Here is a 23,896-nt window from a genome sequence, read left to right as displayed (position 1 = left end):
CTATCTCTATTTTTTCTTCATCTAACTACTATGTGAAGACTGAATTTATTTCTGAACGTAATTGAGCTTAATGTGCAAGTTCCCTTTTGGTTCACGCTTCTAGTCTGCAAGATTGTTGTTAGCTGCTTGGAGTTCTTTTATTAACCTTTAAAAACTCCATCAGTAGTCCCACCTTAGGCACAAAGCAGCTGGGTGACCTTGAGCTAGTCACTCTCTCTCAGCCCTAGGAAGCAGGTAAGGGCAAACCACTTCTGGAAAACCTTGCCAAGAAAACTGTGGGGACTTGTCCAGGCAGTCTCCAGGAATCAGACACGACTGAACGGATTTAAAAAAAAAAAAGTAGCCTTGTAAGATGTGGCCTGTGTCACCTTGCTAAGACTTGTTTGGCTAGCATCCAATTCAGAATAAATCTGAGAGTTTTTATTCTTTGATTGTCCCACAAATTCTTCACAGCAGCCCAAAAGGTGCTTGTCCAGCTCATGCTTCTCCCAAAGAATCCAGGTCACTTAAAATAGAGGGTGGGACTTTAAGGATGCAGTAAGAGCACAGTAATATTGCAGTTTCACCCCTCTTATCACCACAGTGTAGGCTCAAAGCTGAACTCCTACCATATTTGGTTGTATTAACTCCTTGTCTTTTGCTAGCAGTATTCCAGATATTTCCTCAGATGTTTAACTCCTGCAGATCTTCAGTGAAAAGTTCTCTTCCTGCTTGCTAGATTAACTTTGATTGGGTCTTGGTTTCTCCATCTTTACCTATTGCAGAGGGCAGATGAGATCAGAAATATAGGGGATGTGCATGTGAGGAATAGAATGCCCTTATATTAAAAAGAGCACAAGAAATTAGCCTAGATGCATCAAACAGGAACTATGGCATTGCCAAGGACACTTAGGATTGCTGAAAAAAGTAAGACAAGAAAGAAGTGTTCACACAGGTATTGAGCTACAGGACAGAAGCCTCTTCAATGTTTGAAGCAGTATTTCTCAACCGTAGCAACTTGAAGATGTGTGGACTTCAACTCTCAGAATTCCCCAACCAGCATGAGAGTTGAAGTCCACACATCTTCAAGTTGCTACGGTTGAGAAGCACTGCTTTAAAGGTTGGTGTTTCATTCTTCCAAGTAGCTGCTTCACATTATTTCACCACCAGTGGATAGTGTTAGTTTAGAATTATTAGAACAGGGAAGTTCTTGACTAGCGAACAGTTTCTTGGCAGAGGACATGACATTGTACAGTAATTAGAAAATAAAAAGTTATTGCCATTTCATGCGGTTAGTCTAGACCTCCAAGGAATCTAGGAATCTATTATTCTATGCTGAATTCTGTGATTCTGTGGTGAAAGCATATCCATCCCTTATGCTGAATATGAATCCTGCCAGTTTTGAGTTGATGGTTAGATATGCAAGAAAGGTTTAACCACCATCAGATGTGCTTGAGAGTAGCTCTCCTCTTTCTGCTTATTATTAACTTATGTTGCTTAGCAAACTAGAGGCTTTCTACATTTGGCACACAAAATTGGTGCTAATGGCTGTGAAAGTTGGGTACCTGCCAAGGCCTGAGGCTGCTGAGGACCCACTGAACCCAGGCATTGCTGCTGTCTGTCCTAACTTAGAGTAAAGAACAATGCTGAGATGGTATCTTGGTCTCTAGTGTTTATTGAACTACTCTAGTAGACAGAAAATCCTGCCAAACTGGAAGACCATGGGAAACCCACACAAATAAACCCAAAACTCAAGGCAGGTCTGCTCTGAGTTCCTTTGAAGGAAGGTTCAGAGTTTCTAAACTACGCATGCGTTTTTCCCCCTGGATAGGGGACCCTCCTGCTCACCATCAGTGCTCATGACACTATCCCTGGATATATATTGCTGAAAAATATGAAGACACCCTTTATTTTGTCTTTCAAATCAAAGTCAGATATTTTGCCTCACTCTCAGTTTTCTTGTAAGAAACAAATGAATCTAAGGACAGTGGGGAACGGATGGATGAAATAATCACTTTAAAGAGATAAAGAGGACAGTACAACGTTGTGCCAGAGAGATCTCTGGGACATTCTGTGCAACTTATTTTCTTGCCAGTGAAAGAGGTAATTCTCTCTTACAATTGTCTTTTACAGCTTTCAGGTCTCCTAGCAGAGCCTTCTTCAGTATCAACTTTAAGGTCAGGATAGTGGTATACAAGGTTATTCCAGCTTTTGTTGACTTAAACATTCCTTGTCTTGCTTAAGATGCTTTTATCCTTTTCTGCTTTCTGTTCATTAGGCAACTTCATTGTAGTATCAGGTGTATCCTTTTTAAAAAAAAATAAATCTTTTTTTCTTTGTTCTTCATTCCTTGCTAACCTTTCAGCTCCCACCCAGATATTAAAGCAGCAGAAATCTGGACAAAAGGGAAGATGCTTTTGAGAGTTGAAAGCAATTCCAAATGGAACCATTAGAAAACTATTAGGAGGAGAATGTACCAGCCAACCATCTTCTTCAAAGAATCTTAAGTAGTTTGAGATGGGGGAAGGGGAAGAGAAAGTTCAGTGGGCTATCATTTACACCAGACTCTTTCAAATTGTTGATTGGAATGATTTAAGACACACACACACACAAAGTAAAAAAGCCAAACATAAATGAATCTGATTCATTAAAAAAAAAAAGATTGAGTAGATTGGGAGGAAGTGAAGCATTTTGCTGAAATGGCCTGTAGGCAGTAATATTCCATTTTGACATTATCGATTGTGTACTGCATATTCTCCTGGCTAGAAATATAATTAACCATTCCGTCAGGCTCACTAGAAGGATCGGCTTGTCAAAATTTTCTCAAATTATTGCTTTGGTTGCTTAGGAGAAACAGAAGCAAAATGGAAAGAGTCAGGTATCTGCTTTACAATGCAAACAAAAAGGAAGATCACATGTGCTGTAATTCTGCAAGCATATTTGTGGAGTGGTGATCCAGTTCTTAAGGCTTAGCTTATCAGAAGAATAATTATTTAACAGGCTCCATTTTTTTATTCAAATTAACAGAACTTATTGACACAGATGTGACAGTGGCTCCTAGTATGGGTGCTTTTCAGATAAACCATTAGGCAAACCAATGGTGAATGTCAGTCAGTGCCAATTATTGCTTACAACTAAAATGATAGTTTAGCTTGTCCTGATCTGATGCCTTGCAGATGAGTTGGAACAGCTGCTTCCTTAATTCCTAGCTGTTGGGCATGGTTGTTGGGGATAATGGAAAGTGTAGTTTCGGTGCATCTGGGTGTGCCATGTTGGGGAAAACGTCTCTAAACTTCTCCCTCCATGTAATTTAACTTGTCAATTTCTCTCTTATTTATTTTTTATTTATTTATCAAATTTTATCACCGCCCATCTCCCTCCCAAGGGTTATAGCTTGCTTTCTTAAGCTATAACACATGGCTTGGATTTATTTAAAATAAGCAAGATGAGAACTATTTGAATATGATTCAAAGTTGTTTACCTGCATACTTGCAAGGTATAGTTATCCAGCTGTTCCATATCCAGACTATGGTTTAACAGCATTTAGAAAGGCTCCTCACTTTGAAATTCTTTGTTTCCATTTACTCCTGTGGCAAAACTGTGAGGAGCTGATCAATCAGCTTTGAGTTCATTTTCAACGAAATTTGGTTTGTTGGCGTTAAGTATTCTCCTGTTCCATACCCACTAGGGTCTTCATCAGGAACAAATATTGCAGAGAATCCAAAATATATATTGAAGACCAGATTTGGAGACTGTCAGCCTTACCAGGTGGACCAGACAGGAAACATAACCAGATAAGCTAATTCTACTTTATTGTAAAGCTGCATTAACAGAATCTTGAAAGTCTGAAGGTACAATTCTCCCGCCATTCTCCTTTACAGCCCGAGAAATGAGGGAGGGTCCCTTCTGAGCCTCTTCCCCTGCCCACTATCCAGCTGCAGGCTATGCTGTCTCTTATGTGACTGTTCCCTTGGCAGCATCTCTTGGCCCTGTTTCCCAAGGTCTTTCCCACATACCATTACACGGACTGTGTTCACATGCAACATTTTACCTGGTCGCTGAATTAACCCATTTTGGGGCTTAGCACAATATATTGAGCTGTAATATTGTTAACCAAATAGTCTGGGTTCATCCCACACACTAATCCAGAAAAGGTCTAATAAAGATTCATATTAACCAAGTTTAGTGTTAACAAAAGCTACTGAGATGTACAAATGGCCTGGGTGCCATCAGGATCATAAAGAGTACATTGCAGGAAGAGGCAGGCTGGGTTAAGTGTTCATAAGACAGCTGATGAGCCAGGCTGAGGGGGTCCTCTGCTCTGGACCTTCATCCCTGCTTGGTACTGACTGTAGAATTAATGAAGATCTCTGTATCCATTCTAAAGCCTTGGATTCCTGTTTGGTTGAGGAAGTGCAAAAGCTAGTAGATTCCTCTTCAGATTGGGGGATAGCTGTATCCTCAGGCTGGGATAGCAAAATCAGGAATGTTGAGGTTTGGGATAACTTGTGATTCAGTGTCTCTTTGCCCTGTCTCCCAAGGTCTTTCCCACATACCATTATAGAGACACAGTGTCCAGCTGGCACCCTACCAGATGCCTTTGAAAGAAGAGGAAGCATCTGCGGTTAAGCCAAGAAACAGTAGGGAAGCAATATTACCTTAAAAGCTGTTTGGTTGAAACTCAGTGCTGATGCAGCACCTTGTTTGCAATTCTCCATGATGGACAACTTTCCTTCTATTCTGATTTTCCTTCTCCTAAACCTATAGTAGAACACCTGTTAAAATCATGGCATGATTGGCAGGAGCTGGACAAGCCTGACTCTGGAGATATTACTGGAGTTTGCAGTTACTTATATAAAGTGCAGAAATAGCACTGTGAAGGCATTGGGTTGGCAGCTGCTGGAATTAGACTGCAGAAGATGAGGCTTCTTCTGAATCATGCAGCTTTGTTTATGCCCTTATTACACGGTGCTTGCTGTAAGAAAATTAAAGGGAATCCTTGTAGAATATTTCCCTATGGTGGTTTCCAAAGGCTGAAGGTTTGATTTAAAAAACCTTGAATATCTTTTTATTTATTGAGATAATGAGATGCATGTAAGTGTTTCAGCTGAGCTGCTTCCTGTGAGGGGTTTCCTAACCCTCCTTCCTCAGCCCTACTATATCCTCCAGAAATCCCATACCAACTAAGTATGCTGCCACCAGCCAGGTGCACCCTCAGTCCCAGAAACACTCAAAGACTCACATATTGTTATGGGCAGGAGGAATAACCTTGAGGAACAGGAGGAAGAGCTTCAACCAAGACAACAGTCAGATAACAGAAATCTGAGTCTGAGGCAGAAATGTAATTTGAGAAAGCAGCTCAGACTTTGAACTGTGCTGTTGGAGGAAAATTCTGAGAGTGCCTTGGACTGCAAGAAGATCAAACCAGTCCATACTCCAGGAAATAAAGCCAGACTGCTCACTTGAGGGAATGATATTAAAGGCAAAACTGAAATACTTTGGCCACATAATGAGAAGACAGGACACCCTGGAGAAGATGCTGACGCTAGGGAGAGTGGAAGGCAAAAGGAAGAGGGGCTGATCAAGGACAAGATGGATGGATGATATTCTAGAGGTGAAGGACTCATCCTTGGGGGAGCTGGGGATGTTGATGACCAACAGGAAGCTCTGGCGTGGGCTGGTCCATGAAGTCACGAAGAGCTGGAAGCGATTGGATGAATAAACAACAAAACTCAGACTTGACCTTCCCTACTTCTCATGAAGGAAAATGGAGGGAGGGGGGAAGGACATTAGAACTTGCAAGATTCTATTATTATAAACATATAATAAAAGTAGTATTAGCTTGCTTGTCTTTGGTTTCTGAGTTTGGTCTGCCTTGGAGGGCTGACACATATATACCACAGAATAAGTTCATACACCCAAGTCGAAAACACAATGAAAAGACAAAGGCAAAATGGAGGCTGCTCTCTCTTCTTTCTAAAAATCAACCTGAGACGAAACTCACCTTTCTGGAAAGCTTGTCAGTGTTCTATTTTCCTGAGCTTCAGTTGTCTCTTCTCATTACCTAGATGAACCTCAGGAAGTGGATTTTCAGCACATCCACTCAAAATTATAATAAGAATGTGAAGTTTTCTAGAAATCCCTAGGAATGTACATACATTCTGGGATCCTTTTATGAATGCTTTGCAATAATTTTTCCAAAACTTGATTCATCGTGTTCAGAGATATTTAAAAAATTATCTGTTCATACTTCGTATCTTCAGGGGTACGTTCTGCTTTGTCTTGGCAGGTTTCTCCCCAGTTATAATTAAACTGGACATTCCAAGGTGGAATGTGTGACTTTTCCAAGAGATAAGCCCAAATTATTTGGTTAATGACATTTTTAGCAGTGTCAGAGAGTTAAGAAAGAGGGCAGTTTGAACTTGATGAATTGCTTTTCATGCATGGAAGATCAAGGAAGATAAAATTAAAATCGTTTACAATACTGACATTCAAGCTTTTGATCCATGCGTTATTGTGATTTATTTGGGTTTTGATAGAATAGGGGGAAATAAAAAACAAATGTATGCAAAATTTAGAAAAACAAATTAGACAAAAAGAGTAAGGCTTGAGGATGTTCAGAAACAATTCTGACATATTTCTGGGTTATCTCCTTATGTTTCCCTATATTTCTATAGTTTGTATCCCTATTGTGGCTCTATAGGAAACAGCAGGAATATGTAAGGTTTTCTTCAGGTAATTTCCTTTACAGAAATTTGCCTTCAAGTGAGTGAGTATAGAATTATTACCAAAAAAAAAAAAAAAAGTGGGTTTTGCTGAGAAATAAGAGGATCTTAGAATTAGGAAGACCATGATCTGAAGTTTGGATGGCATGGTTTTCTACAGTATGATAAAAGTTAAGATTAATGTAGATTTTAAGAATCACTATATTAGAAGTGCCATTCGTTACTGATTTCTGAATATTCTTCATTTCCTTTTCATACCACATACTGTATGTCAGACTCAAGCCAGTTTTTTTAAAAAAAATATGGGTGGAAATCTCTACTTTTCCAGAAACTCAATCTTCCATTCTGGAACCAAATAACAGCAGAAATTTCAGACTAGATACTGCTAAATAAGTTGCTTTATTGTAGACAAGAATAAAGTCATGTATATGCAGAAAATCTCTCCACTGCAGAACACAGAAGTCAAGATATATATGCCAGCCCCAAAATTTCTTAAATCTTTTCTTCTCAACTTCTCATGTCAACAGACTTTAGCCTTTTGTTTCTAGCTTTGAGATTGGGAGACCCCTGTCCCGCTTCAGTCTCACCCAAGGAGGCTGGCTCCTGCCTAGCCAACTTCAACCCTTGACACCATGTCTTTTTTTTCCTTTTGTGATTTTTCTTTTTATTGATGTGCAATCTGTTTTAGGAATCTTTGTGGTTGATTTTTGAGGGTAAATGTTTTGAATTAAGAAGCATATGTAGAGAGTGCATCTTAGTTTCATGGCTCACTTGTCTTTTTAACTGAGATGTATCAAAATATTGGTGCTGTCCCTTGCTGTAATAGCATGGTCCTAGTCAGTGGACCAGGTCACTAATGCTGGTTGGGGAATTCTGGGAGTTGAAGTCCACATGTCTTAAAGGTGCCAAGTTTGAGAAACATTGCTCTAGGTAGGTTATGCAGGAGTTCTGTAAGCCAACATTACAGAATATCTAATTTGTCTCCTTTCAGCAAATGTAGTTAGGAATACTTTTTAAATATATTCCTTGTATCATAAAGACATTGCTGTTCTTCCAATGTGGTATTTCCTTTATTTAAAAAATTGTGATGTAATTAAACTGGAAGAATTAGTCTAATGATAATGACATATAATGAGTACCATTTAGCAAGGACAATTGACCTCTAAGATTACACCCGAGTCTTGCCTTTGAAACTCCAGTGTATCATATGATTTTAACTCAGCTAAGCTTTGTATGGCCCAGGGCACTGTTTTTGCCTTGTGCAAGCCCAGATTTAAAGGAATATCTTCAATATAGAACTGCTAAGCACAGCTTGGCAGACAATCTTTCCCTTTAAATATTTCCAATTATGGCAGCTTGGCAGAGTTTCCTTTTGGTTTCTACACAAAGTTAATTTTCTTTGCTGATTAATTAGGTACTTGGAGATCTCAATTATTACACCAATATAAAATAATGTCACTCTAAAAATCTCATTGTAATGGCTTGTAATATTAAAGATTTAAAGTAACAACTAAGGCAAAAAAATATTGTTGGGAAGAAAGTGGATGATAAGGGAACTTTTTGTGAGAATTTTTGCTGCCCTGCTAAGTGACTAGAAGTCCCCTTGATGGTAGCTAGTGTAACTAATGATTAGTACTGGTTGTACTCTATGTTATCCAATCCAAAATTACTGTTTGTTAAAAAAACAACAACAGTTAAGTAAAGGATATGCATTTGAATGCTTTTGAATCAGATACTTAAGCTGGGAGGACATGTGAAATTCTGATTTCCATAGGAGGAAATTCCCCTGAGTGCTTCCTTATTTCTCACTGAAAAAAATAGAATTATCTCCTACTTTGGTATGAGTCCATCAGTAATTACAGGGAAATGTGGTCAGGATGACACATATTGCACAAGGAAAGGGAAGTAACGTAAGTATATGGGGAAAAAAGACGCAAATTTCCTCACCTAGAACACAAAATGATATGAATCAGCCATGTGATGTGGCTGCAAAAAAATGTGAATGCAATTTTAGGTCGCATCAGTAAAAGTATAGTTTGGAAAGTAAATTAATGCAGAGAGTGAGTTGGGGGAGCTGGAATAATTATGTCTTTTCCTGTAGAAGACCCAGTGGCAGATTCCACCTTATGGAACACTACACCCACTCCTCGTTTAACGACCAAGTTATGTTCCACTTAGTTGGCTAAGTGAAATGGTTGCTAAGTGAATACATGACTGGAAGAGAGACACTGCGAAGACCACTGGTCGCTGCCATCTCATATAGACAAAGCGCTCTTGTATACCTATGCCAGAATTACTCTCACTCCAGCATGCATTGTTGTCAGGTGCACAAAATCTGGCTGTAAATGCATGCATTGGTCAGAAAATGATTTTTTAAATTATTGTTGTACTTGCGAATGGTCGCTAAGTGAGGTAGTTGCTAAACAAGGACTGGGTGTAGTCTTCCGTTGTAGTTATCAGTCATGTACCATGAAGAGCTCAGCAAGGCCTGCCTGGTTGTTTGCTCCATGCGTTTTCCACAGCTCAGACAACTTTATGAATAGCAGCTAAAGATTCCTGCAGAAGAAACTGTTGGTTGAAAGATGTTTCTGGGGCTAACAGAGCTGTCGCTTGACATGAATTGCCTTTAGAAACAATGTGTATTCTTAAATCATCTCATGATGTAATTCCCAGTTAGGTAGATGGCCTTCAGACTATTGAAGTTGCAGAGATTTTAGTTTAACGAATACCCTTTCGTTCTCATGTTTTCGGTGGGCCCTGAAATAAGCAAGCCCATTCTTTGTCTTGCTTTATTTTTATTTTTATTTTTTTGCTGCTGCTGCTGGGACTCTCTTAGGCCACCAACAGGCTATGTTATTTCTTTGTTTATAGCTCAAATCTATGGAAAGAATTATTCTGGTGGATCATGTTCCCCCTTTCTTTTCTGTAGACAACAAGTCACCCTAAATTTCAGCTTCCTCTGGATTAAGGAAAGATTACAGGTCGTCCTCACTTAATTACCACAACTGGGACTAGCAACTTTGTTGCTAAGCAATATGGTCATTAAGTGAAACATTGCATGACCATGCCAGACTTACGACATCACTCCTGCTCAAGTCATTATGTGAGTCATCTGCAGTTGTTAAGCAATACATCTCGTGTATTTGTATGTATCACATTTTACTGCTGGCTTCTCCATTGACTTTGCTTGTTGGAAGCTGGCTGTGGAGCATGCAAATGGCAATCACATGACTACGGGGATTCTGCAATGGTTATAAGTGTGAGGACCGGTCATAAAGTTACTTTTTCAATGCCACTGTCACTTCCAACAGTCACTAAACAGAGCAGTCTTTAAGCAAGGACTATCTGTACATCCTTGATAATTAGTATAATCTCACTTATAATCAACCACTAATAAACTAGGGAAGTTTCTTTCTGATACAAAAAAGATAGCTTATTCCCCACCCTCACCACCAGGGCTGAGTTCCCATTTTACACAGTTACACAGTTACAAGCCAGCAGACACATTTCTCTTTGTTTTGGGGGGAAGAGTTTGAGGGGTGGAAGGGAGCCTCTTTGGCCAAGAACCCATCAGTGATGTGATATTTGCCCTTTTTAAAACAAGAAAGTTTCATCTGGGAAACTTTTCAGTGTATTCTTTTAACAAAGTAATGGGGGGTGGGGTGAGCTATAAGCCATAGCTATGAACAGCACTGGAGAAAAAAAATAATCAAAGGATGTTTTGGGGATGGATTTGAGGACTGCAAGGGGACCTCAAAGGCACGTTTCTCAACCCGAACATTAGGATGAACGAACATTAAACAAATGCTAATTCTATCATTTGGGATTTGCAGGTAGTAAAATATGAATGACAAACTATTGAAGGAAAAACTCCGACAATTCATTTTGTTAATTCTGCATGGGAAAGAGAACTGTTTGTTTCTGGAAATGCTCTTTGATCAGCTTCTGCGACTGAATGAGCTTTGAGTGGTCTGTTTAATTGCTAGTTGGCTATTAGTTTCCAAAGCATTCCATATCCCATTTCATTCCCTTTTAAGAGTGTCTTCTAGCAAGTTAACTTTTTCAAGGCTAGGTATACTGTAATAGTCTATCCCCTTCCTCCTTGTAAGATTCCCATATCATATGAACTGCACAGGGTTGAAAGCAAGAGAAAAGCGGATTTGATGGGGTAGTTCATTAATTGGCAGCTTTTAAATTGGGTGTGAGAAAGCCCATTGGACTATGAGGAAGAGCAATTTAAAGCCAGGTTAAATGGTGCATCCCACTGGATTTTCATTAGAAGAAGCTGGTAAAGCTTGGAGAGTGATATTTCTCTGTGTGTTTTAATGAGCCATTCACAGGTTGCAATAACTCTGCATGTGTGTTTTCTTAAATTGCTGATTTAATTGAATATAGTACAAGGGGAAAAAAATAGTGTAAATGTTTTGGTTATGTTAGAAAGAGGAAGGCACCTACAGCCTCTATTATGCTTGTAATATAATAGGATTATTCTCCTCCTGAAGAAATGCCCTTCAAAATTGTTCTAATGCTGAACAGAACTTTTCGATGTTTTGATGTCTCGGTGTTAAGGAAAACCCAAAAATGTTTTAGGCAGAAATCGAACAATATAATGAAATCTGCCTGAAGAAATTACTAATCTTATCGACACTCCAGATTATCTCAGAACCTCCACAATTAGCTCCAAATTCCACTTTAAGTGAACTTTGAATGGAACTGCATGATGCCTCTGCTGATGATTAAACATTGCTTCAATTGTACAAAATAGGCTGCAGGCGAAGTGTAGGCATCTCAGATCCAGTGTTTTGTACTAGATTCCTAAGATCCACCATGCATAATCAGGTGCTAAAATGCACAAGTTTGGGTAAAATAATAGGAATGTGTTTTTAATACTAAGATGAACTCATATATTTTTTATGTATTTGTCAAAATTTTATCACCACCCATCTCCCCCCTAAGGAGTTTCCTTTCAAACAAAGGCCAAGTTCAGCATTCTCCAAGCTTTCTTCATTTCAGCTGTCTAATTTAAAAGAGGAAAAATCACACAGTTCTTTTTAAGTAATTCATTCAGAAATACTTGCTAATTTCTTGTGAACCACTCGAAGATCAGCTAGTCGATCCAACTTTACCTTCCGCTGCCACTGTTTCAGCTATGGCAGTGAACAGCTAGTTTTACATGCTCTTACATTTAAGATCACTTTTGAAGATCAGCATTTGCTTTCCTCCTTGTTGTTAAAAACGGTTGGAACTGAGACCTTTTCCTCCTGGTTATTCTTCTATGCGGACATTCATCCTACTCCATCTCTCCTGAGATTCATCACTGAAGATACATTCTCAAATAATACAATTTCATTCGTTCATTTCATATATTCACATATTCATTTTGATGATGATGATGTATTTATGATTATCTACATTCCCCAACTCACTTTTTTTTCATACCACTCCCACGCCCATCTGTCAGATATTGAACACTGGCCTCCAAAGGTCTCCTGTTCTATGTTTAAGGTGATGAGTTTATGTTCAAGTCTACATGGAAGCTGCCTCAGTGGACCTTTCTTCTTCCCCATTAGGGTCTTCACACTGCACTTTCCCATTTATCTATGCTGTTAGCACACCACCAGCAGGAGATTGAATACTCGCTTTAGGGTTAAGTCACACTGATTTTTTAAAGGACTCCACAGCAGTGGTGAGGAGAAATAATTTTTGTCATCCTTTGAAGTTGTGAATAAGGGGTCAAACCTAGTGTCCTGTCCATGGTACTGAAATCTCTTCTGCATGGAAACTGTATTCCGCTTTCATTTGTCTAAGGCAGTGTTTCATAAACTTTTTTTCTCTGAGGACCTCTTCCTACTTTTTAAAAAATTATGGAGGGTTATATTTATCAATATTTACTGTATTTCAAATTAAAATTGACACATTCACTGCCGCTACCACTTATCACAATTTTTTGATGGTATTTTAATACTTCATTATTTTTCAACATAGGCTGGCAAATGATTTTGATTTTGAGGACCCCCCAGGGGTCATTGGACCACACTTTAAGAAATACTGGCCTAAGGGATAGCCAACATTTTGATAATCAGGACATGCTGCTATTTTTTAAATTTTGGGAGGAAGGTTTCCAAAGGCTGCAGGGGGCATGGCTAGTAATGCAGTAATATCACCATAGGGCATGAGCAATTTTTTTCCACACATTCTTGCATTATTTGGAGAGGGGTTAGGTGTAAGAAATAATAAGCTGTAAAAAGGTATAACCAACCCATATTGCACTTCTGAAACTTAAAATACTTAGCATTTGTTCTCTAGAATCTGGATCATCGGTTGGAGTCTGCTTGCCCTTCTGGTTTCTGCTTCATTTATCTATTCCTTTTGCCTCCCATGGGATCTGCTTTCTTGGGAAGTGAAAGTCAGCCAGAAGCTCCCTTTTTTATTAATCTGTCACAAGAAGAAAAGGGAAAGACACTGTGATCTTTTTTCTTTTTTTTCTTTTTTTTAGGAAAAGCATTTTCCAAATATACATAAAAACTAAAAAGATTGAAACAAAGAAGCCTACAAAGAAAAAGAAACAGAGCTAAAAAGGTGTGAAACAGTTCTCTTGATCTTATGACATGCTTAACTGGGTCAGTAGGAGGGTTAATATGGCCTAGGAAAACTAAAAAGGAGTGTATTGACCCAATCAACTAACTGTCAGCAGGTTAGATTTAACCCTAAAGAGATCCAGTCTTGCATAGGGTTAAACTAATTCCAACCAGTCATCTGTTGAGAGAATTGTTGACTGTGATGTTAAGTAACCCTTACATCTTCTGAGACAGTTCTAATGTGGAGCTGTAAAATATCACCATGATTTTTTTTTCTGTTAATTTTTCTGGCTTGGAAGAAAAAGGCAAAGGAAGTAGGGCAGGAAAAAACAACATCTGAGCCTCCTTTGAAGCAACTGGGAGGATTGCTGCAGTATTGGCCCAATTATCTCTGTTTGTGTCTGTCAATTCATGATGCAAGTTTGTTGACTGGTGTACAGAACCACAAACATGACCTTGGAGAAAATATGGAGAAATGGCAACAAAAGCAGAAACATCCTTTAAACCCAAGAACCAGAGAAAGCATAAGAAAGAAATTCAGTATTCATTGAGGTATAGTTGGTCTTTCAAGATTCTTTTACTATATCTTATATCAGTGTTTCTCAACCTCAACTTTAAGATGTCTGGATTTCAACTCTCAGAATTCCATGCTGGCTGGGGAATTCTGGGAGTTGAAGTCCACACATCTTAAGTTGCCAAGGTTGAGAAATACTGACTTATATCAATAAAGTATAGTTCCAGTCAGATTGGTGGAGTCTGTTTCCTGACTTGACCTACCTCAAAGGGCTGACAACTAGAATTACTGGGTTGTTTGTGTTGTATATCCCAGTTCCTTGGTGCCTTATTCTCCTTCTGATGCATCACATTACCATCCATTGATTTAACTTATCTGTGTATATAAGATATGAGTCCAATAGGGTTTTGGTGAAACATAGAAATCTTGATAGTAAATATGTCTTTGCTGTAACTACTGATCTATCCTCTTGGGGTGTTTGAGGGAATTTAGGGTTGGAGACACCTGTCTGAAATGGTTTCACTGCTATGTCTCTAGGTACTATTAGTAGAAAACTTTAGGAGGCTTCCATTTTGCTCCCTAGGAGTTGTCCTAATAGATTACATCTTATTTCCCATGTTATTTAATATCCATATTAAGCTACTGGGAAGGTTTATGGATGAATTGAAATTAATTGCCACCAGAAGGCTGTGTTTCCTCTTCTCTGGATGGTCTGGAAGTTTTGTGTATCTTCAAGCAGTACAAGACTGGATGTATTATACCAAGCTGGATATTTTGTTGCTTTTGAGATCTGGATGTTGGGAAGTAATCAGGAGATAAACTGGATCAAGTAATACTTTCCCTTAAGGATCATGTTTACAACTTGGGTGATAGATTTATTAGAGCCATAGACCAGAAGAAAAAGCACTGCAGTAAAACATAGCATAACATAACCATCAGCAATTACAGATCACAATAAAGTGAAATTTACACATGGTATAACAACATTTCACAACATTTAAAGACACCACATTGTTTTTGTTGTCCAACAAATAATGCAAATAAAATAAAATAAAATGCCTTGGCAATTTAGAAAGGTTCCAAGTGAAGGGAATCTCTGTAGCTCAGGGTTGAACTGTGGAGTCCTTGGTGGTCTCAGAGCTTGGTTGCTTATTTGTGGATATTGCATTACCTGACTAGGTAACATAACAGTGCATCAATGCATCTAAAATGTCTAAATGCAAACAACCAAGCTCAGAGAGCACCAAGGACTCCACAATTTATAAAGGAGAAAGAAATCAATGCCAATACAGTCCCTTTAGAATTGGCAGGATAAGAACATATGGGATGCAATTTTTATCATGCCTGCATTGCAGGACTACCATCAGTTAACAAAGGGGAGTTTCCTATATTTCCTTTCAAACACGGCTGAACCTAGGTGATCCAGTTCATCCAGCATTGACTCCAGACAGCCATGCCACCCTGCGTCATTTGAGATGGTGGCTATATAAATTAACTAAACAAACAAAATACATGTAGGGAAGGGGACCTTTTATCATGTAGACCTTCCTGGAGGAGGGAAAAATATGTATAAAGCTATCAAGAGTAGGAATACGTTAACCTAAGTAATCGCATTATAGTAATCATACATTACTGCTAATACAAGTCACTAGAGTAGGAAGCCAATCATTCCTTGTAGTTGGGTGAATGGATATGTACTGTATCAGAGTGCAGTAGGTGAGACCCTCTCAAAAGAACACAAAGATTCTGTCAGATCCCCCCGATCAAAGGTTTCACAGAAACCCTTATCGGAGCATATCCCATCATTTCCTTCTCCAAGGAATGGAATCCATGTTGCCAGATGGGAGGAGGTGTGAAGTTGGAGTGTGAAGTGGTTTGTTATGGCTATGGAGGACATCAAGGACATGGGGTTGAGATATGCCAGGAATACCATCTGGATGGGAGGGGGAGTGACATGGTTCCATGGGAAAGGGGACTAACTAAGGGAATGTAGTTTTTAAGTTAGGTTTGAGCGGGAACTCTTTATTCACAGCTTGCCTTCTGTACCGTTCATTAAAGGTAAAGGTAAAGGTTTCCCTTGACGTAAAGTCCAGTCGTGTCCGACTCTAGGGGGCGGTGCTCATCTCCGTTTCAAAGCCTTGGAGCCGGCGTTGTCATAGACACTTCCGGGTCATGTGGCCGGCATGACTCACGGAACGCCGTTACCTGCCCGCCGAAGCGGTACCTATTGATCTACTCACATTGGCATGTTTTCGAACTGCTTGGTGTGCAGAAGCTGGGACGAGCAACGGGAGCTCACCCCGCCGCGCGGTTTCGAACCGCCGACCTTCCGATCGACAGCTCAGCGGTTTAACCCGCAGCGCCACCGCGTCATTACCGTTCATTACACTTCATTAAAACAGTTAAAGGGATCCCAGCCTCCTGACTGTGATTGTGTGAATGCTCGAATGATCAGGTGCTGACAGGTTCATCCAGGCACATTGTAGCTGGCAACGTTTAGCACGTGCTAAAAGATGATTTCAAAGGAGACACAATAAGATGCAACAGCGGTTGGCTGTACTACACAGTATTTTTCTCCCCAAGATTGAAGCACATACAGGGGTTATAACACCCTTTTCACCACATTTGTTTTTATGCGAAAACCTCTTTCATCAGTAAGAAACGATCACCACTGCCAATGCTCTTGGAATGCTAGAATCTTCAGGAGCATGCCCAGGCACTGACTGCTTTTGCAAACAACTAAAATTAATGTGCCTTTCCCAAGATTTAACCTGTAACCTTACTTCGAGATGTGGATTGATGCAGGCTTTGGAAGAGAACTGCAGCAGACTGGACTGCTTTCATGGCTGGTTATTTCCAAGCTGTCAGTTTAATTCTTTTTCAGCTCTGTGTGGTATTTCCATTGTATTAATAACTGCAAATGTTAAAAGAAATGGGGCCCATGGTTAAATATTAGGAATTATTTTGGGGATGGGCAAGGTTAAAGGTATCCTTAAGGCAAGGAAGATCATACTGCATTTATTAAGTATAGACGTAAGATATGCTCCTTCTTTTAAGTGGGAAAAGGTGGTGATAATCCTGATTATAAAATCAAATCGTCATACATTTGTTTGCAGAGTAGTTTACATATATGGATACATGACATACAAAAGGAATCCTATTTCCTGCACATAGTCCTTGATTTTACTTTTTAAAAATAAGAGGCAAAACATACCTGGAAGAATGATACGTAAATACAGACACATTTAAGCCAAATGTACTGTGGTACATGTTCCACCACTCTTCTTCATAAGTCATATTGGAGTTCAACATCACCTGGGTGGTCTGTGCATTGTTCATCTCTGTTCTAAGCTTGCTCATGGCCTAGATGTCAGACTTATGCAGATTGTCAGATCCATTACACCTCCCCCTCGTCCTATTAAAAATAAAGCCACTGAAGCTATATCTATCATCTAATCTTTCTGCCAAGCCTAATCCTGCACACTCTACTTTTAAAATGTAACTATTAAAGGCACAGGAAAAGGATTACAATAAGTAAAGGCACATGAACTGACACTCACCTTCAGCATCCCCTCCACATTTCCTCTATAGTTCTTGCTGAAATATAATCTTTGAATGTGCTAGAAAGGGAGAAAATGATTATCTCCTGGAGACTAAGCATATCAGTTGAAGTCAATCTGAGTTTAAATCAAATTCAGGTTTTGGTCCTGGCACTGCCTACTTTTTGGAGTGTTGCTTATTGCTTACACTCCAAGATCACGGTGACCTTGGCTTGAAAAGGTTTGTGTGCATTTATGGATCTCCCTGTAGGGGTGTCAGTAGGATGGACACAGCAGGTACCATTCAAGTACATCTCAGATCAGAGGTTGCCAGATCACAGGGGGATATAGAAGTCTCCCTTATGCTTACTAGACCTTCTTTCAGTCTGGACTGGCTGGGAGATGCTCCACATAGGTGCTGTCACAAGAGTTTGGGACCTTTAACATGCAGCATGTATGTGAGCCATTCTGAAGGGCCTACTGCTTCCATCCTGGGAAGAAAATAATAAAAAAAAAGAGTCACAATTTTTCAACTTTAGTTTTGTCCTGCCTAGCATCACAAGTGTCTTTCTCAAGTCTGAATATGGCAATCAGGCATTGTGAAATGGATAACTTTTTATTTGGCCCTAGCCCTTCCGCTGGTAGAGTGGAACAAGGAAGATTCTTGGTGGAAAGGAAAGTAAATAATGCAATCTAAATTACTGCATTTAGACAGTGTGAAAAGAAAGTTTGCTTGATAATGACTCACAAGGTTTCCTCTTAAAGCCACTGAGGCATGGAGTGTCTGATCTCTTTGTTTAGGCAGAGTTCCATTGGCACATTATTTACACATTTCCAGTGGGACCTCAAAGGAGTGTATTACTTAATTGTTACATTTTAATTTCTTTTTTCAAGGGCAGAAATAACAAGCAGGCTCCCTGGAGTTGTTATAAATTGGTGGGATCTTTCCTGTGTTTAATAACCTTTGATACCTTTCAAATCCCTATAGCTAATTGTCTTCATCTGTTTAAATATACAGCTCATCTAATCCTGAATGGTGAAATGGGTCAAAATACGTTTTACAACCATACACGTTGCTTCCCATTGTTGCGAGCACCACCGCCACTCTGCTCAGCAGTCATTATGAATTTTCAAAGATCAGAGTTTTCATCAGAATTCTAGCTAAACCAACATTTGAAATGAATTTATGATTCTTTTGAGGAATCTTCAATAATACTGGTCTGGTTCTTTGTGGGTTTATAATGGAACTTAGATTAGATCTTCTTCCCAAATTGAAAATGATGTATTAGAAATTTTCTGTTGTTTCGTTTTAACTTTTTTCCCCCCTACACTTTGTGTGAAATGGCATATCGTTGTGGTGAAAGTAAATATGGTCTGCGAGAATAAAGTATGTGGAGATATACATTGAATACTGTTGGGGTAAATTAGATTTAGCCATATTTCCTTTTCTTTCTTTTTTATTTATTTCATGCCTTTAATTTCTTCAGCTTACTGTGTTTTATCCCTTTTCTGCTCTCTGCATAATGTTGCTTATCCTTGAAAGGGAATAGTGTGATGGGTCTGAACATATATGTGTGAATTAGCCCCCGCTGAAGTCTGATTTTTTCAGATTTTTGATGGCAATCCCCACCCCTCAGTATTACCAATGTGGTAAAAAGCAACTTCAGAGCAACTTTGTGACAAATCTAGGCAGCTTACTTGCTTGTTTTAGCCTAGTACTTGTGGCACTTAGACAGTAAATAGAGACACAGCTCACCAACAAGAAATAAACTTAAAATGCAGGAACTATAGAGAAGTTTGCTTCATGTATCTGATTAAGTGAGCTGTAGTTCACAAAATCTTATGATTTTTAATAGAAAATTCTTGCTGAAAAGGTGCTCCCAGACTGTTCCTAATTTTGGGCTACCATAGATTAGCATGGCTGTCCTCCTATAATGCCCCTGAGAAGAATCCACCAGCTATCTCTCCTTCCTTCGCTTCCTCAAACACAGGAGAACATTTACTAAAGATTTGATGCACTTTCTTTAGCTGTGTTTCAGGGCAGATTCCAAAACACCACCTATAAGGAATCCCTTCGCTCTTGCAGATTGATAAAAAATGAAAGTCATGTTTTACACTACTTCATCCTTTGTAGAGATGCTAGGTACATCATACATTTCCTGGTCCATCTTCTAGGCCAGTGTTTCTCAACCTTGGCCACTTCAACTCCCAAAATGCTGGCTGGGGAATTCTGGGAGTTGAAGTCCACACATCTTAAAGTGCCCAAGGTTGAGAAACAGTGTTCTAGGCCAATCAGAGCAATACTTTGTCTTTCTACTGCTCTCAGACAAATACGACTTTATTAACCACAGTTGCAAAATTCTATACAATGGCATGTTAAATGTGACTATGCCAACCTTGTGAGGTAGCAACTTTCTTGTTGGCCCATCACATTTTTATCTTTTCTATCTCAGAGTGGGTATGTTCAGCTAGAGTATGTGGGTGCTTCTGTAATAAGTGATTCTATCTATCTATCTATCTATCTATCTATCTATCTATCTATCTATCTATCTATCTGTAATGTTAAGCATTTTACTTGGTTGGCATTTAGTTGTAACTAAATTATCTTCCCCTGAACTGATCTTGAATTTTGGATTAGTTGGATAATCATAAACTGGTTCTTATGAGAGTTGAAATTCAACACATCTGAAGGGCATCAAGTTGCAGGTTGGTTGTCTGGTACAAAGTAGACCATCGTAGTGAATAAAAATGATAGTTCTCCTTTTTCTTGCCAAAATTCATTGGTTGCTGTCCAGTCAAATTCTGAGGGTTTGGAATTGAGGATGACAATGAAAAAAACTTAACAATCAGGGTAGGACAGATTTTTGGTATTACTATTTTTTTTTTCCTTTTTGAATTATTATTATTATTATTTTACAAGGAAGATCCAGTCCATGGATCTTGGAAATGTATCTTCTATCAGTACAGTTTCAAAATTGCTGAGGATGATCTTGATCATCTCTATGAGATGACAGTAAACTGCCTTTCCCAACTTTATGACCTCCAGGTGTGTTGGGACAAACACCTACGATTCCTGAGGTCACCCCTTTGGAAAAGATAGATATAACCTCATTTCCAGGACCCAGGAAACTTCTATCTTTAAAAAAAAAAAGTTTTCTTGATGGCATACCACAGAGCTATCAGCTGTGCTTAGTATTTTTATAAGGTAGAATTTTACCTTTTAAGCCGATGGAAGCAGAAAGAGAGAAAAAAACCTCTCTTCGTTTAAAATAAAGCTTGCCTTTAAGTCTATTTTATAAATTGCCTTAGCCAAGTGGGAGGATGTAGGATTAGTAGATAAAACTGTAATTGTTAATCAGAAATGCGTATTAGCCATTTCCTAGCTATGTCAATAGAACAGCTGGGAATTAATACCTGGGATCTCATAATGCTGGTTCAGGAATTATTGCTGAACCAACCTCTATTAATAAAATTAGTATCTAGTTTGAGAATAAAAGTCATTTGTGGGAAGAACTTAGGAGGGCTGCAAAATGCTTAATTCACATATCACACTGGACTTTGTTAAGCAAACCATATAATTTGCTGTGCTGGCAAATAAGGTATAATTCATGTCCCTTTTTCATCATTGCTCTCTATGTTCAGCCTCTTTTTCCATTTATCCCAGTGTGATTTTCAGCCTTGAGAACTACACTCAAAACCCTCTGTTGTTGCTCAAGGAGCCAGTTACCATGTAGAGCTGCTTGAGGAAAGTGACTTTTATGAATCCCAACATGAACTGACTTGATTTGCACTTCCAGCCTAACAAGGAGTTATAAAAAGTCACCCAACAACTTTCTTATTCCTCATAGATTTAGTAACTTCTAGCACAGAAACTTCTGACAGACATTTAGAAGTGTGTTTTTTTTTTAAGAGAAGATGCTTTCCTTCAATCAGAATGGCCAAGTCCACAAGTAAGTAGGGCCAACCTCCCTCTTTTTGTTTCTCTCCCCCTCTTTCATTCCACTGTAGGGTCAGAACTGTTTCCTCCCTTCCTTCCCTTCCTCCCTCCTTCCCTCCCTCTCCTTCCTTCCTTCCTTCCTTCCTTCCTTCCATCCATCCATCCATCCATCCATCCATCCATCCATCCATCCATCCATGCATCCATGGATTTGAAAGAGCAACATGAAATTAAACTGAGACATGACTGACTGTCTCTTTCAAGGAAAAACAATTGTTGTTTTGGGTAAGACATAGCCCCACAATACATGTCTGAGTGTGCATCCTTCTCTGTCCTTGTGCAGATATTCCAGACTGCACACAATGTTGAGCTGAAGCTGTTGTGCACTTGACAAGCTGTAGCAAATCATTAGAAGGCAGCCAGTTCTTATTACCCATTGGGTAATGCAGTAGATGTTGACAGTAATGATGATGGCTTTGGGTAGAATAAAATATGGAGCAATTATAGTCAACGAAGCTCATGATCGTTACAGCATCTCCCTGAATGGATACAGACCTGCACCCCGCCCCCCCCCCCCCCAGAAGCACTTTGTGGTATGAACTAGATCTCAGCTACATTGCATTCCAAGGCATGTAAAATCACACAGTTTTCCTTTGGGCTGGAAAATTTGTAGTTCTAAATGAAGGATTAATGAATGATGTATGAATGGCTGTGTTTTATAACTCTGTTCCTCAGACATAGTTCATGCACAATTCCAGATTTGAAACTCTCCTCCCCAGTTCTGCAGGCATTTATTTGTTCGGTTTCCTTTGGTTGCTCTCAGCAGTGATCTTTTGCCAAGACATTGGCCCTGTGATTTCTTCTTATGAATGCTTTTTTGTGGGGGAGGGATGAGAGAGGAAGGTATGCTAGCTTTTCTTCCCACGAGCTCAGGACTAGCTCCAGAAGACCCCTGTCAGGTAGGTTAGACTTGTTCAAGGCTGTTTTGTAAGCTTCATTATTATTATTTTTTATGACATGACATTCATTTATTAGAGGCATATACCATTGAATCTCACAGAACTCCCAGCAGTCTATCCCAATATAACAATTGCATAAAAAATAAAACATTCATGAGAAAAGGCATGTGATGTTTTTGCAAAACCAGTAAGCAGAAACAGACAGTGTCATCCAGCGTAACCCCCAACCACTCTCCAGAAGAGCTCCCTCTCCACCAGAGAGGCAGCAGGGAAGGGCAGCCCATATGATGTTGAGTTGGGGTGGGAGCGGCCTACTCCTCAGACTTTCACTTCACCTGGAGGGGTGCAGGATGCAGCTGACTCAGCACTGCCCATTGGACTACTGCACTGTGCTCTGCCAGCAGTGGCCCTTACAGACCATTTTGCAAATGCAGGTGGTGCAAAACTCACCAGTCCATGTGTTGACTGATCTTGCCGCCATAAGCCCATTACACTTGTATTGTTTTCCAATAGGTTTCTGGATGCAGTTGTTTTTTACACAAGCCACATTCACAAGCATGTTGTTTTACATGGTTGGTTAAGCGAATGTAGTAGCTGGTTCACACATAATGCCCATCACACCAAGCTAAACACAAACCTACAGACCCCTTCATAGCTTAGAGCTAAGTATGAATGAGGATAGTGTCATTCGTTCATGTAGCTGAAACTGCTGGTCTTATGGATCAACAGGAAAGTAATTACAAGAATTGTATTTTATTAGGAAATTCCTGGTGTGACTCTCTCCCTTGATTTCTTCCAGGCTGACAGGTTTCCAGCTGCCTCCTCCCATTGTGAGTACTGGAGTGGTGCTATCCTTGTGGCTTGTAAGTGACTATGCTGTCAGTGCTCAAGGATTCCAGGCAACCTATGAAGGTGGGTCTGCTTTTGGTGAATTTCTTATATCCATATGCTGTGCTTCTGTAAAGCGGAATTTTCTGGTAAAGTTTAAGTAAAATCTCTTTCAAGTAAAGTCTGACATGGTAATTTCATGGATATATAGTTTTCTTGGCAGCATTCTGGAAATAATTTTTCACTTTTTTCTTCTGGAAATTTGTTTGATCCTGGGATATTCTTGTGGTCTCTCATCCAGTACTAATCAGGCCTGACCCTGCTTAGCTTACAAGATCAGCCAGGTGCTGCTTCCAAAGGATGTTCATGATATCGAACGCATAATACAGCTCAGGACTATTACCTTTTAAAATAATCCTGTGTACCATAAATGCTGGGGGAGGTTTGCAACTTTTTACTGCATGTAGCAATTAAAGTCTTGAATCAGTGATTTTAAACTTGTATCCTAGAAAGTATACATTACTGAGTTGAATCTAAAATTTCTTTACCTTTAGAAAAATGCAGACTCTTTGGTTTGGGGCCAGAATATCAGAAAGGCCTCTTCTCATATATTGATCAGTCTGGCATTGTTGATCAGTAGTAACTGCAAAAGAACAGGCTCCTTCAGTTGCAATACTACTATTCTTGGGTATACAGTTGGATTTTATTGGGTTTTAGTTTGTATTTTCTGTTGTCTGTATAGTGTTTCTTTTTAATCTGCTCAGATAGCCTTTACTGGGAAGACTGAAATTGTAAGAAGCAAAGCAAGTGAAAGAACTCTCGCCCTCTCCTTAAAAT

At 39.3% G+C, this 23,896-nt stretch overlaps 1 protein-coding gene across 1 annotated transcript in view; it reads left to right on the top strand.

The window, feature by feature from the left end:
• Positions 1–23,896, top strand: part of CSMD2 (CUB and Sushi multiple domains 2) — a 643,348-nt gene that overhangs the window by 108,791 nt on the left and 510,661 nt on the right. Inside the window, exon 3 of the mRNA XM_063311620.1 lies at positions 23,031–23,143. Within this exon, the coding sequence (XP_063167690.1) occupies positions 23,031–23,143 (113 nt within the window). The remainder of the gene's footprint in view (positions 1–23,030; positions 23,144–23,896) is intronic.

This window comes from Candoia aspera, chromosome 10 (genome assembly GCF_035149785.1).
Source record: "Candoia aspera isolate rCanAsp1 chromosome 10, rCanAsp1.hap2, whole genome shotgun sequence".
NCBI lineage: Eukaryota > Metazoa > Chordata > Lepidosauria > Squamata > Boidae > Candoia > Candoia aspera.
Note: the sequence above shows the minus strand (reverse complement) of the source record. Positions and strands in the feature narration are given on the sequence as shown.